Source organism: Antrostomus carolinensis, unplaced genomic scaffold (genome assembly GCF_000700745.2).
Source record: "Antrostomus carolinensis isolate BGI_N321 unplaced genomic scaffold, ASM70074v2 scaffold32702, whole genome shotgun sequence".
Lineage (NCBI taxonomy): Eukaryota > Metazoa > Chordata > Aves > Caprimulgiformes > Caprimulgidae > Antrostomus > Antrostomus carolinensis.
The window spans coordinates 14,995-25,443 of record NW_010302218.1 but is presented as its reverse complement, the minus strand read 5'-3'; the positions used below and the strand labels follow the sequence as shown (position 1 = coordinate 25,443).

Sequence of the window (10,449 nt, the reverse complement as noted above, 5' to 3'; positions counted from 1 at the left end):
TTCAACACAAAATAAAAGTAAAAAAGCTTAGCAGCACACAGTGGTACAAAACAAAAACAGAACAGAAAATTTAGCTTGCAGCTTTGAAAGCCTTCAAGTTATATACTTATTTCACAATAACAATCCAAGCATACAGATAAATACAGGTACTTAAACAGAAGAATTTCTACAAAGTGACTCTCATTTTTAAGCTGATAAATACACCTGCTCTTCCAAAAAAAGGAACTGCAGCAACCTGGTACACATACAAATGAAATGGCACATGTCAGAGACTCAGTGGCCCAACAGTTTCTTCATTTCAGTAAATCCATCTGGATTCCCATACTTGTTTAAAAGGAAGAGTAGGATCTGTTCATGCTTTTCAAGCTGTGGAATAAACAGAAAGAATTAGAAATACACAATTCTTTTTTTAAAATGTCTAATTTCAGATTAGGGTAAATCCTAAAACTCCAAACTCAGCTAAGTCTCAGATTAGTTCCATGAATATACAACTCCTTTCTGCTGTAAAATCTTCTGGAGGAAGGAAAAAGCCAGCAGAATTGTAGCTGACTTTCCCCTGCCCTCCTACCCCCCTCTGTCCCCCAAAAAAGAAACTTCCTTGAACTGAATTGATGAAATTAGGAGAGATCAGGATCTTAAATTTGGTTATTCACATGTCTATTTCCTGATGTTTTCAGTTATATTGGAATATTCTGTCTTCTCTTCTGTAAAGAGACTCTGAGCCAAACTTAACCAAGTAAAGAAGGATGAGGGAAAACAGAAAGTGACCAAATTGAAGTCAGAAAAGACATCAGCTTGATCAAGCTGGAAGATCAAAGAGATATAGAGGGGTAAGGGAAAAGGAGGTTCAACAGCCTACAGTAGAACAGAGAAATTAACTGCATTCAGGAACATCCAGCATCATTTTATCGTCTTTCTGCCCCTAAACTGCTGGCAACTGCGCTTACTCTGAAGCAGTAAAGGTCTAAATGACCTTGAACAGAAATGCTCTTCTCCTACCTCCAAAATACCATAGTTCATATGTTTGATTCTGACCTTGCTGCCTCTGGCTGGGGGGAAAGAAGGAAGTTGGAACCACCCTCGAAAGGGGTTTCTGTCCTTAAAATTCAATCTTTTCTGGTATACTTTAAGTTACTTCTAGTAATCTAAAGTTCTAATTTTTCATAAATAGCCTAAATTAAAATAAAAAACGAGAAATCTTAAAACCAGAAAGCTTTCAAAAATTAAAGGAATATGCCATATCTGTAAGAGACACTTTTTTTTTTTTTTTCAAAAGAGAAAAAAAAATTATTGCAACTGGAAAACACTGTTACAAATTCCAGTATCCAAATCAGATTCTCAGCCCCAGCTCCATGACTGAAACTAGGGCACATATTCTAATTCTAGCACATATTGCTCTCTGCTACCCCAATTACACATTGTAAGAGTTTTCTTACATGTGCAGCTGTCTACCAAGTTGTATCCACAGCAAAACACAGCCATACTACTGAAAAAAATCCAGCTGCCCTTTGTCCCAATGACACAGTTCATGCAAAACACTGCAACTACCTTTACACCACAGACAAAAGTAACACTCCTGAGCCTTCATAGTCTAGGGAGAAGAAAAAAAAAAAGAGCTGAATACATAGACTAAGAAGTCTGTGTGATCTACACACCACCCTCCCTCATTTTCAGGGTGCTCTAATTATTACCACACATAAAACAGACTGAGAAGAAGTGTCAGGATATTCACTTTGCTTATCTTCAATGCTTTGGTGCTGTTATCTCCCTACTCCCATTTGCTTTCCACATAGGGTTTCTTTCAAATTCTGGAAATCTAAAAAAAGAGTATTGCTTTGATTGAATCTTACTTGCATTTTTAATTCTGTGCAGCAGCATCTGGTCTCACCTCTACTGCCTACAAAGAACAAAGCAACTGAATGAGCAAAATACAAATGGACACCGCTTCCCTAATGTAAGAGGTGATGTGTGTAATTCTCTAACACTTTTAGAAGGAAAAGTCACTTAGGGATCCCACGTGCCCACAGTTCTTCAAATTAAGTAATCTGAAGTAATTAAGTGAAAGTATGTACCTTGACCTTCATTATGAAAGTTTTTAGCACTGCAGGATTTGACCAAACCTTCCGTTACCAGTTGATCAGCTACATTCAGACTGCCATTTTCACAAAGTTTCTCCACTGTCACTAAATTAACATTTCCATTAATCCCTTTCACTGTAATTGTGACATATTCATCCAGTAACATTTCTTTCAACTTGTCAAGTAATAATGGAGACCACTCAGCTTTCTCTATTCCTGAAAAAAAAAAAAAAAACCAAACAAAAACCCACAATCAAGTTTGTTCTGTAACTCCTTCATGATATGACTTGAATCTTACATGTAAAGCTATCACTGTTTTTGAAAATACAATGCAAAATTTTCCAAATACCTTAGATTCTACAGATAATTAACTAAAAATACTTTCTAAAACAGCTTTTGCAGTATTAACCAGTATACTATTTCAGCAGCTCATAATTTTGTTTATCAGTATTAAGGAATGAACATTATCATCAGAATAGGTACAGACTCATAATGTTCAAGAAAACCAGTCGCGGTTTTTGTGGGGCGATTTTTTTCATTGGTTTTGGGTTTTTTTTTACCTGCAAGTGAACATGTAATTGTCTGAAAAGGCAGATTTAAGTAGGAATCAGTGATTGGCAGCACCTCTGAAAATGGTAAAGTTTCTGTGTTCCCATAGTCTACATATAGAACTTTCACTACAGACTGAAAAACTTTTAGAACAAGAGCTCTGTGCCAACAGCCATCACCTGAAAAGATGAGAACAATAAAAATCACATACAAAATACCATCCTATAAACACAGCTAATCCTGAGAACAAGAATCTCTATAGTTTTCCAGGAATTTTTTAAATACTTTGCTATATACAAAAGGACTCTTGACAAGAAGCAAGCCCACAGAACAGGGGAATAGTTTCCAATTGCTGTACTCAAAGATGTAACTGTTGCTTTCAGAATTCTGTTCAAATTATACAGGTAAGATTTTTACCACAACACTGTTTTAAGGATGCCTGCATGCTGGATTTCTAGCTCCTTAACTTTGTTTTCCAACGCATATTCCCTCTCAAAACATAATCAAAATTAAAAAAAAAAAAAAAAGAAAAAAAAAGAAAATCAGTGGAAGTTAAAAAAACCTGTCAAACACTGAAGTACACTCTTGTGGTCTGCCTAGTATTTTTTTAATTCATCTACCCTGTTTTCCATGAGCTGTTATCTGATCTAGCACCCAAGTTCATTTTCAACACTCAGACAGATCTCCTGTAACAATCCACATGCAGCCAATATTTCATATTTATGAGTCAACTACTTTTTTGTTGTCAGTACTGAGCTAATATATTAGCAGAGTATCCCTTCTTCTAAAAGACTAAGCCAATAAATTAAGTTCCCTCACTGTTAAGGATACTTTTAACTTGAACTAACAGTTTGCTAAACCTGGACAGCTTGTTAGGCTAATAAAGCTGAATGATCAGTTGTCACAGCCAGTGTCACCACCCCATGCTCACAAAGCAGCAACAAAAAAACCACCCAGGCACCTCCAAACCAGAAGATGGTCTGCATAGACACAAGTGCATTATTGCTCTGCTGAGAATTTCATGCCCCTGTGACTCAAACACAAAAAAAATCCATTTAAACAGTAACTGCCCTTCTTTACTCTTAAAGCTCCATACATTTTGCAGGGCACAACCTATTCCTTATTTTCTCTCCCAGACTGTCAGATGGCTTCTTTGCCCTAAAGATACATCCAGGCTGTCCTTTGTAACAGAATTAAGAGATCTGTAAGTACTCTGAAGTTGGCATTTTTCCTTTTTCTAAAGCAAAAATTGAAGTTGTATTTTACAGTGGTCAAGGAAATATAAGACGAAACTATTGCCTCACCTGAAAACCTGGCACAACAGGCTTCACCGAGTTTTGGTTTGAAGGGCTGGTTCTTACAAGATTTGCAATAGCTTTCTAATTCAATCAACTGCCTATGTAGCTTCTCTTGATCTGCAGAAAAAATATTTGATATCTAAGCACATTTGGATATAATGAAGAGCACACTCAATTATAAGCTCCCCTGCTCCCACCTTTGCCATTTTTTTCTATTTTTCTACTGTCCAAGTTACATTTACACATGGTTCAGTTTGCTATAGGCATTTATTTTATTAACCAGCTTGGAACAGTGAACACTTTTTCTTACCTTTAGTTTCAACTGGTACAGCATAGAACAAGTCTGGGCTTACAACTTCTCTTACACAGACAGACACAGTGTCATTTATCGCCAATTCAATCGACTTCCAGTGCCCAACTGAGGTTTCTAATAGAAATAGTAAGAAAACACAGTGTACCACTTTCCTCCAAGCACATACATAAGTAATGGTTGCAGAATATCTTTTTGAATTTTAGAGACAACTGCCTGTCTTCACTTCAAGAAGAGAAACAGAAACCAAGATAATACTTGCTTAACTTGCTGTTTGTAAACTATTATTATATAAAAGTAGTTAAAGTAAAAAAACACCCCAGAAAAATAAGCTATTGGGAAGTAAACATGGGAAAAGTTCCAGTTGTAGCAAAGTTGTAATTCTCTACTATCAAATATTCAAATAGCATTCACTGAAGACAAATCCAGTGATTTTTATCTTTCTCTTTTTGTCTATAATGCCACCTGCAGGGCAGCTTGTGTTTAACTGCAAAAACTGACAATATAATCAAAACTATACATGTTTATTATTGATATTAACTATAGTTAAACAGCAAGATTATGGTTAAAGGCTGGAATATAAAAAATTCTTGTTCAATCTAAAAGTTAACATTTATTTAAATACCTTTTTTGGCAACAGACTTATTTGGAAACGTATTTTTATCTTGTACAACTTCTTTTACAGCCAATTTTTCAGAAGCTAGCATCTCATTGATCACTTTTGGATGACCTGCAGAATTGTCAATAAGCTCTACACCTGCCCCATCTCTGGAAAGGGAAGTTACTCTGGCTTGAAGCTTTATCCCTGCAGTGTACATTTGAAATCTTGCTGTAGCTTCTGGAATCCATTTGCTATTACCAGGCTTTATACCTAGGAAGTAGGAGAACTGTTCAAAATATCTCCATTAAGTGACTTTCTTCAACATTAGTATTTCCTTTAAAAAAATTCTTTTTTAAACAACTCAAAATACCAAGTCTACTTTTACTGCCTCACAGATACACATTGTACTTCATCCTGTTAACTAGTCTCCTTCATTTTTTCTAAAAGAACACATTTCCTCAGGACTCCCAAGTTTTGTTTTCTACATTTTATGATATTCTACCAAGTAAATCCTTGTGCCTTAGCACAAACAATACTGTTAAGACTGTTTATGAACCAGTTTAACATAAACTTTTTAACAAAGGAACAGAAAAACCAAATGTTTTAAGAGAAAGAATAATTCTGCAGAATTTTGAGTGATTTGGTGTGGAAAATGAAGAGGCAGAGAACTGACAAAAGACAGAGAAACAGCAGTAGGGTACAAAACTCTGTAGGAATCAAATGAAACATCCCTGCAGAGAACTGAAAGGCCAACTTGCTTCAGAAAAACAGAGGAGCTTCTCTGCCTGCAAAAATTCTGAGAAATAATGAAGTTGCACAAAGATGCATTTACTCCTAGCAAGGCAGCAACCAGAAGCTGGTAAGCACTAAACAACAAGTTCCCTTTGACTGGTAAATCAGTAAGTAACCTCCATGCAGATCACTGCACAGCACTGTCAGGAGCTCAGGGAACAGCCACCACATTTTTGTTAAATGCCAGTTGCTCTGTAGGTTAAAACAACAGCTCCCACAATTTCCAGAGGCTAGAAGCAACACAGACATTCATTCAAAAAACAAAACAGACCCCCAACACAAGCAAGCAAAGCGGAGTTCTGTGAAGTACACCCTGCTGGCATCACCTCCTTCCCCCAAAGCAGCAAGCCTCTAAATGCAATAGCTTTTATAAGAAAAAGAATCCATAAGAAGATCCACCTGAGAGCCAGCATTTAATTCCTTGAAACGGAAGCTTCAGGAATGAGGATGAGATCTGCCGGATTTGATCCAGTGGTACTTCCTCAACATTTCCATAGTCCACAAAGCACACTTTAACCGTTCCATCTGAAGTAACATCTTGCACCAAAGCACGGTACCAGTTACCATCACCTAATTTTCAAAATTAAAAAAAAAACAAACAAACTTCACATGTTTAATAAGCTTACCAACCTTTATTTTTTAGTAAATAAATCCAATTCTTTGTTATTTTCTACCAATGCAAATTAGTAATATATCTTTTTTTTTTTCCTTTGCTTTATGTTCACCCTTTAAAAACAGAAATATTTTAATCTGTTACTCACCGGAGAAAAAAGCACAGCAAGGCTCTCCATTCTCTGGTTTAAAAACATTTGGTGGAGTTTTGTGACAGTATTCAGACAATGATTTGTTAAGCAAGTTCAGAGCAAGTAACGCTGAAAATTATAAAGAAAAAAAAACGAAGACAAGATCAAAGAAATAAGCTGACCTGGACTTTATCAATACCATTCACTGTATAGCTTACTTATGAAAAAAAAAAAAAAAATGATGGGAAGATTTCCATTAATTTTAGAATTTTATAAAAAAAGAATTGTTGACAGAGTTAACTATTTAACTTACTAGACAGACTTATTAGCAGAAGAGGTGATGTAGCTGATATTTACTGACAAATTGGTTCAGCATGATAGCAGTGACCAGTAATTCTTCCTACTAATCCAACAACTCTTCACTCCAAAATCTAAAGTATATTTTACAGCCAGATAACACCACGGGAATTATCTAGTTCAGCCAGTGCATATGACAGATTATAGGATCTCATCCTGCTTGCTGATTTATTTTCTATATCAAGTCCTTTAGCCTGCTCTGTAACACCACTTTTAGGGAGGAATTGTCATGTTTTAAAGATGGTAAGCCAAGAAGAATCTGAACTATCCCCAGATAAGCCAAGGAATAAACTTCCCTCACTTTTTAAGATTAGCCCTATAGTTTTAGTTTGAGTGCATTTAGCTTCTACTTCCAGCCACTGAATTTCATTATGTTCTTTTTCTAGAAGATTAAAAAAACCAGTGGGTATTAGAAGTCTTTACACATGCAACCAGTTAGGAACAAGAATTTTTTTTAAATTATTTTTTTTTAGTTTATCTAAGAGCAAGACAAGTGTCAAAAGCTACAGTTTCTCATTTTCATGTTATTTTCTCTCTTCTAAATCTTGTAAGTTTTTATAAAATATAACAGGACAGAGTACTAGAAGAGAGCTCCAGTAAATATTGCATGGGGACAGTGAACATGTCTCTTATTTGTTATCTCACACTTAGATATCCTTTGCCTAGGTTATGGTAGCTCTTTTCACTTTTCTCTGCATTCTTAATTTTTTTTTCAATTGCTTACCTTCAACATTTTCAGATTTAAATCTCAGAGTCTCCACATACCACGATCCAGTTTCTTCATCATTAGATACAAAAACTAAGAGGTAAGCCTTGGTGCTCTAAGCTTACTTGAAACAGTAATGCTCTAGAACTGTAATAAATACAAATCAGGAAGCAAAGAAGCTAGCAGAAAGAAAAAAGGTGACTAAACTTACCACTCTTATTTGAAATCTGACAGTAGAATTCTCCAGGACTGTAGAGCGCACATACTATGACATCTACTGTTTGTTTAAGAGTTAATTTACTCCACTGGCAAATTATTTTGTTTGTTTTATCCTCTAGAGAGGAAAGAAAAGAGAGACATAGAGGAAGGGAGAGAAATTAAAATAATTTTTACAGGAAAAAAATTACATATCCTGAATGCTCATTCATGTCCTCAAATTTCTTGTCATAAATAATCTAACAGACTAAGTACCAGTGAGAGACTCTGCAGAATAAAAGTAAGTAAGAAAAATGTGCCAGTTGCTTAATATATTTGATCACTACTGAGAAAGGCAAATAGATGAGCAGGGAAGAGAAATCACACAAAGAAGAACCGACTAGGTGGCAATAACCTGAGCAAGAGGGACTCTGGGGAACCCTGGTTCCTGGGAAACGGGGAAGGGGGCATACAAGAGGGAAACAGCTGTCACCGAGTACTGGAAATGGTCTAAGGAGGAGAAAGAACAAAAAGATTAATAAAAGGACTGGGTGGGGACATTTGCAATGTGTATTATACTCCAGTTCCTGAAAGAAGCTTATTATTTAACACAAATTGTAGAACAGATCACGTGAAAACTACATTATGGCACATTGGAGAAGCTGTTGTTTCCTCCATTAGCATATTATGAAACCTTCCTGTGTTTTTCATAGATGTTAAGTTTGTTACAGCCTGTGGTAGGCAGCAGCATCCAGAAATCCTGTCAGCCTTTTTAAGACTCGAGTCCAAGAGGCTAGTAGTCTCCAACTCTGGCAGACCTTTCCACTTCTAAGTGTTTGGGTTTTTTTCTGAAAATGAAGCTCAAGAAAGTTTGGAGCTTCAAGGATGGCCATGCTGAGATGCCGTTCCATCTGCCCAATATTGTGTCTGACAGTAAGTTACTTTAGGAAGTCATACTGCTAACAGACAAAGAATGCAAAAAAAATAATAATCCTGACAAAACAGAACACCCTCCTCCAAATTAAAAAAAAAACACAAACAAAAAACAAACCCCAAACAAAAAAAACACCCAAAAGGCTCGTAAATCTTCCTTATTTTCACTGGAATACAAGACTGTCCTTCCCACGATCAGCAACTGCCAGATCTCTACTGGAAGGGACAAAGCACAGTCATCATATTTTCAAATATATGCTCAAGGAAGTAGAAGCTGGTTGAATTTTCCACTCCAGAAGGAAGACAGATTGACAAGAACAATAAAAATTAACAAATCGCTCAAAGTTTAGAGAATGCTTCAGGATGCTTAACAATTGTGAAATATAATTGTTTATTCTTTCAAGTGACTGGTGAGATTTCTTCTAAGTAGCCCTCACAACCAAAACATACATTGTTTCTTAATTTTTGGCAAGTTAATTAAAATCTTCTCTTATACCATGCTGGATCCAACAATCACAGATTTAATCACTAAGTTTAAATAAAGCAAACAAGTTAATGAAAAGTTATTTTCAAGTTGACACAGAAATGTATCTGTTCAAATCTCAATATAAAAAGTACAAGTTTCAAAACACTTAAGAGTTGATGACCTGTTTAGAACTTGCATTCAAAAGCTCCCACTCGGAGGGACAAATTAAAGAAAGGTGAGAAGTAACCAGGAAACCTAAGAGGTACAAAACAATCCAGGATGATAGTCGTAGATCAAAATGTGTTTGGATATAATAATGGAAGTTACTGTTCATTTTAATTTTATAAAAGATTACTTACTCTTCTGAACAAAGATCACAGAATCATTTCGGTTGGAAGGCACCTTTAAAGGTCACCTAGTCCAACCCCCTGCAGTGAGCAGGGACATCTTCAACCAGACCAGGTTGCTCAGAGCCCCGTCCAGCCTGACCCTTAATGCTTCCAGGGATGGGGCTTCTACCACCTCTCTGGGCAACCTGTGCCAGGGTTTCACCACCCTCATTGTAAAGAATTTCTTCCTTACATCTAGTCTAAATCTACTCTCTTTCAGTTTAAAACCATTTCCCCTTGTCCTATCACTACAAGTCCTGCTAAAAAGCTTGTCCCCATCTTTCTTACAGGCCCCCTTTAAGTATGGAAAGGCCACAATAAGGTCTCCCCTTCCCTGTTCCATGCTGAGCAACCCCATGTCCTGGCCACGAGGTATCTAGTGAAGAAGATCAAAGTTGAGAGATGTGGACAATAGCCTTGACAAAAAGACTTCCCTCTGTTTCTAGTACAGATGTATCAGGAGAGAATATATAGCACAGATGGAAGAGAGGGGCTTAACATGCTTTACATGAGAGAAGCTACAAATCTTCCCGTAATACAGAGAAATCTGACAGAATTTGCAACTCTCAAATTGAAGCTTTGGTCACTAAAGGCAAAAAAGGCAATTTAGGCACAGCCTTGAATTGGTGTAGGCTACTGCAGTCAAACAAATTTTCAAGGACTAAACATGTGGGTTTAGGTGTAAAATACAGAACAAGGAAGATGAAATACTATTTGAGCTAAATGACAAGGGCATAAGAACAAGCAGGTACTAAATATCATATCCTACTTCCAAACGGAAACGGTAAGACTTCCAACCAGGTGAAGTTAAATACCAGTAGGGTCTTCCAAAAGTAAGCAATTGCAACTTTGTTATGTGTGCACACATTTATACACACACACACACACACACACAGGCAAACAAGCAAACACACACACACAGTTTCTGCATGGCAAAGCTGCCATGACTAAACTTCAGAGCTGTGAAGGCTGAACTTCATGAGCCAGCCTGGAAAGTTCTTACCAGTTATGAATCTGCATTCTCTGTACCCA

At 36.6% G+C, this 10,449-nt stretch overlaps 1 protein-coding gene across 1 annotated transcript in view; it reads right to left on the bottom strand.

The window, feature by feature from the left end:
• Nucleotides 1–273: 273 nt before the first annotated feature.
• Nucleotides 274–10,449, bottom strand: part of TDRD1 (tudor domain containing 1) — a gene marked incomplete at its 5' end in the record, with an annotated part of 24,462 nt that continues 14,286 nt past the window's right edge. Inside the window, 10 exon segments of the mRNA XM_029083961.1 lie at nt 274–366; nt 1,851–1,897; nt 2,073–2,294; nt 2,639–2,806; nt 3,932–4,042; nt 4,236–4,352; nt 4,861–5,106; nt 6,028–6,198; nt 6,390–6,500; nt 7,646–7,768. Of these exon segments, the coding sequence (XP_028939794.1) occupies nt 274–366; nt 1,851–1,897; nt 2,073–2,294; nt 2,639–2,806; nt 3,932–4,042; nt 4,236–4,352; nt 4,861–5,106; nt 6,028–6,198; nt 6,390–6,500; nt 7,646–7,768 (1,409 nt within the window).